Source organism: Sinocyclocheilus anshuiensis, unplaced genomic scaffold (genome assembly GCF_001515605.1).
Source record: "Sinocyclocheilus anshuiensis isolate Anshui unplaced genomic scaffold, SAMN03320099.WGS_v1.1 scaffold1053, whole genome shotgun sequence".
Lineage (NCBI taxonomy): Eukaryota > Metazoa > Chordata > Actinopteri > Cypriniformes > Cyprinidae > Sinocyclocheilus > Sinocyclocheilus anshuiensis.
Genome location: NW_015555711.1, coordinates 2,303,343 through 2,305,142, shown reverse-complemented (window position 1 = coordinate 2,305,142; position 1,800 = coordinate 2,303,343). Strand labels below are relative to the sequence as shown.

General features: G+C 34.2%; 1 protein-coding gene across 2 annotated transcripts in view; it reads right to left on the bottom strand.

Moving 5' to 3' along the window:
• The window catches only part of LOC107672053 (DNA (cytosine-5)-methyltransferase 3B-like), a 55,237-nt gene that overhangs the window by 13,721 nt on the left and 39,716 nt on the right, over positions 1-1,800 (bottom strand). For both annotated transcript variants that reach the window (XM_016465144.1, XM_016465145.1), the window contains 2 exons: positions 1,017-1,157; positions 481-525 (listed from right to left, as the gene is read on the bottom strand). In XM_016465144.1, coding sequence (XP_016320630.1) covers positions 481-525; positions 1,017-1,157 — 186 coding nt within the window. The remainder of the gene's footprint in view (positions 1-480; positions 526-1,016; positions 1,158-1,800) is intronic.

The window sequence follows — 1,800 nt, the reverse complement described above, 5'->3', positions numbered from 1 at the left end:
AAAAAAATATAAATATTTTTACCGGCACTATATATATATATATATATATATATATATATATATAGCAAGCAAATATTTTTTGAAATATATGGAGGCTGAAATAACAGGAGAAGACAGAGGAGAACAGTAAAGAGAAGGGATCACCTGAGGCGCCAATGCAGTATGATGGAGCACTGTTGGGAGCCACGTTTTTGCATTCAGCCGCACTGCTTTTTTATTGTTTTTCTATGTAAACGTGCTAAATGGACACATTTGACCACTGTGTTTGCATCTTTTGCAGCACCTCGTGCATGACGCGCAACTCAAAATAAATGGAGTCTAGTTCAATGTATAAAAAAACTTTCTTAAGACCTTGCCGTTTTTCAGTCCACTGCCCTATACCTCAAGTTTTCTTTTATGGCAAAGTTCTGTGTGAATGGCTCCTAATGTGTTTTTTATTGGGTGAAGGCAGTACCTGTAACAGGTAGCAACATTACACACCTTCTATACTTCTGTGATTCTTCAAAACTTCATGGACCATTTGTTCTGAAAAGCAGATGAATTGCCAGTCATGAGGAACACATTATGAGAGTTAAAGCTCAATGAAGTCCAATGCTACTCAATTGCACAAAAGTATATTGCAAATATTGTCTGAAAAGGTTTGTATGGCTGAATTAATTGTTCAGAATTGCAAAATAAAAAAAAAACACATGATTTCATATAGGAATTTGACCATTTAGACATCAATTAATCATTTGCATTCACATGTGTCATTTAAAGGGCTAGTTCATTCAAAAATGAAAAAAATTGTCATCATTTACTCACCTCATGCCACTCCAAACCTATAACATTTTATTACCTACTCCTAGACTTTAAATGGATGGACAGAAATCTCTCTGGTTTCATTAAAAATATCTTCATTTGGGTTCTGAAGGTGAGTAAATTTTCATTTTTGGGTGAACTAATCCTTTAACATCACATTTGGTGTGCAGCAGTCACACATGAACATAAATAATAGCACATGTGTGAGCTCTAACCTCTGCTGTAGACGTCCTCAGTGCCAGGTTTGGCCTTACAGAGGCTGAGACGAGCTCTCTTGGCAGAGGGGGGGAACTCCGGAGGGCTGGAGTCCAGCAGCGCTGAGCTCTCTGAGGCCAGGGGAAAAACACAATACTCAGCTGGAAGAGACACAAGTAGACTTATATTACTCACTGTTACAATCAAACATACTCACACATGAACTGTAAATAATGACATTTACATTTCATAGATCAGGCACTTAGATAATAAAGCAACTGTATTGTGAGAACTACTTCAGCAGCTGGCTAATCCCTATAGCATTACAACATAAAATAAATGAGAAAACGTGTTAAAAAGTGATACTTTACTGGTCACAGTGACTTTTAAACTCTTATTTTCTAGAAGAAAAAAATAAGAAAATATATTTTGCATGAAGAAAACAAAGACCATTATGATTTATTGTATTGTGACATTAATTTTATGATGATTAAACGCCCATTTCTGTACTGTAATTTTAAAACGATTTATGTTGCTATATATATATATATATATATATATATGTGCTGTAAATTGATTAAAAAACCATAACTAATCGCACATTTTTTCTGAAATTAATCGCGATTAATCCCACCTAACATTCAAATTTTTAAATGTACTTTTATACTGCAATAATTTCACATTCAATCTTCAGATTAATGTAGAAACAACATAAAGACAGTATATTTTTTTAAAGGGGTCATATGATGCGATTTCAATTTTTCCTTTCTCTTTGGAGTGTTACAAGCTCTTGGTGCATAAAGA